Source organism: Populus trichocarpa, chromosome 11 (assembly GCF_000002775.5).
Source record: "Populus trichocarpa isolate Nisqually-1 chromosome 11, P.trichocarpa_v4.1, whole genome shotgun sequence".
Taxonomy (NCBI): Eukaryota; Viridiplantae; Streptophyta; class Magnoliopsida; order Malpighiales; family Salicaceae; genus Populus; species Populus trichocarpa.
In genome coordinates this window covers 861135-863401 of record NC_037295.2, presented here as the reverse complement: position 1 = coordinate 863401, position 2267 = coordinate 861135, and the positions used below count along the sequence as shown (strand labels likewise).

Here is a 2267-nt window from a genome sequence, read left to right as displayed (position 1 = left end):
TTAAAGTGGGGGAAAAGAAACAAAAACATAAAAAAAAAAAAGTTTCGTAGATGACTTCTTACGCGGAAAAGACAACCAAGTCTTCGATTTTGAATTTGGTAGGATAGTGTGCTGGCAATTTCTTCAACACTTTTCAAGTTTTTTTTTTTTTTTAAATTCTAGAATTGAAAAGAGAGAGAGAAAGAGAAAAGAAGGATCGTCAGACTGGGCCTAGAACCAAGCCTCATCAGTCGAATCGAAAGCTTATTAGCTTATTTGCCTGCTCACTTAATGAAAGGTCTACAGATTAGTTGTTTGGTGGAAGATCAATAGAAAATCCAGGTTTCTTATATCCAAGAATGCTGTTCTCACATCTGTTTGATGCACTGTGATTTTTCCAAAACCAAAGTCAACACAATTGCTTTAAATGCAATGATATAATGCAGATGGCGGTTCTTACATTGACACAAAGGAGAGCCATAGGTAACCAAAGCTTAGCACTTGAACAATTTGCAGCAAACAAAATTGGACATATTTATTGAGTAAACTTAACTAGGATCAAAACTCATCTTTTATTTCCTCAGAATTACCTAATCTATTCGAAGTTTTGATTAACCTGAGACCTCATGATACCTTCTCTACATCCTCTCTCGCGAGCCCTAAGCTCCCATATTGCAGTAAGTTTCCTCTGTTCTTCCAATACTTTTTCAGCCTTTTCCCTTGCCGCCTCGCAGCTACCCATTCCAGAATCGCATTTCTCTGCCTCTTTCTGATACTGGGATGTCATTCTCTTAGCCTCCAACAACGCCAAGTCTGCACGTTGCTGTTTTTCCTGAGCTTCTTCTTCACTTAACCTCAGTTCATCTTTCAACATGTTTGTTAGACTTTGTTCCATCTCACGGCTCACTTCAGGATCGTGCTTCTTACACTCTAAAAGGGTACAAAGTCAAGAACAGAAAATATCAAAGATCAAGAAATGGTATAACCTACTATAGATCACGTCACTCAACAAGCAGAATCACATTCACCATCTTTCTTCGCATCTCAAAAACGTCAGTACTAGAATTTTTCAGAAATTAAGCACGTATTCGATTGGTTATTTGTGTGCACACGAAACATGTTACCATCGACACCCTAACTAGCCATTTTAGATGTCTGAAGATTCCAGAACATCATGTTCTTCAGCAGAAAAGAAAGGGGTGTTTTTTTTTTTCGATCCACTTACACATATTGGCTTCTTCTCTTTTAGTTTAGGAATCAATTTTCATGTGTCATTTTTCTCAATTGATGTAATCTTCTCATCTATAACAATTCTTTATTCTTTATTTTTTATTGCCTTTACAAACACTATATGTTTACATGTGACAAGATAATAATATAATGTTAGATTATCATCAATTGAATTAGTTATCTCATACAAGTCGTTAAAGCTCTTCATCTTTCTTGGTGGACTAGGTGAGCTACTGCTGCTTAAACTTTCACTAGAAGAATAAGATAAATGTGAAGTTGAGTTCATTAATGATCATTGAGATGTAACAAGTTTTTGATGACCTTCATATCTGTCATCCTTTCCATCAAAAACTGGTAGAAAATCATATTTCTCACTATCATTTACCTTCGAATTCCATGCTCCTTCTTCATCAAATTCAACATCCTTACTAATCATCATCTTTTTTTTTGATTGGAGTTGTAAAGCTTGTATCATTTGGACTTTTGATCATTGTCCACAAAAATCATCTTTTTACTCTTATCATCTAACTTGGTTTTTACTTGATCATCTACATGCATATAGGTAATGCTTCCAAATACCTTTAAGTGAGTAGCACTCGGCTTTCTTGCATTCCATACCTTTTGTAGAGTCATGTTATTCAATTCTTTTATAGGACACCTATTCAACAAGTAAACAACACGATCTACAACTTCGGCCCAAAACTTATTTGGCATCTTTTTGGTTTTGAGCATGCTTCTCGCCATGTTGAGTGTTGTAACCCAATTTGACCCCTATTTTTTGTATATATTTTGAAAAAAATTGCAAAAATCCAAAAATATATGTCTTTTCAATAATTTTAATCATTTCATTATTTTCTTCTTTTTTTTTAATTTTTATGTGTGAGAAAAAATCTTGAAAATCACAAAACAAAATACAAAATACAAAAATAGACGGGGTTTGAAATTAGATAGATAATCAAGCACCGTAGGAAAAAATGAGGCTTGAGATGTTTTGGGTCACAATGGACGTTTGAATTTAAAAGGAAATTGAAGAAAATGGCTTAAATTGATTTAATTTA

At 34.1% G+C, this 2267-nt stretch overlaps 1 protein-coding gene across 1 annotated transcript; it reads right to left on the bottom strand.

The window, feature by feature from the left end:
* Nucleotides 1–574: 574 nt before the first annotated feature.
* On the bottom strand, nt 575–1648 carry LOC112323371 (uncharacterized). Its single transcript, XM_024581354.1, has 2 exons — nt 1531–1648; nt 575–909 (listed from the first exon to the last, which is right to left on the bottom strand). The coding sequence occupies exons 1-2, from the start codon at nt 1646–1648 to the stop codon at nt 575–577; spliced, it is 453 nt and encodes a 150-aa protein (XP_024437122.1).
* Between the last annotated feature and the right edge of the window lie 619 nt (nt 1649–2267).

Excerpts from the sequence above, each read along its gene's own strand:
- LOC112323371 (XM_024581354.1), bottom strand. The coding sequence starts at position 1,648 with ATGATGATTAGTAAGGATGTTGAATTTGATGAAGAAGGAGCATGGAAT. Across the intron at positions 910-1,530 it reads AAAGGATGACAGATATGAAG|AGTGTAAGAAGCACGATCCT; the intron begins GTCATCAAAAAC and ends GTACCCTTTTAG.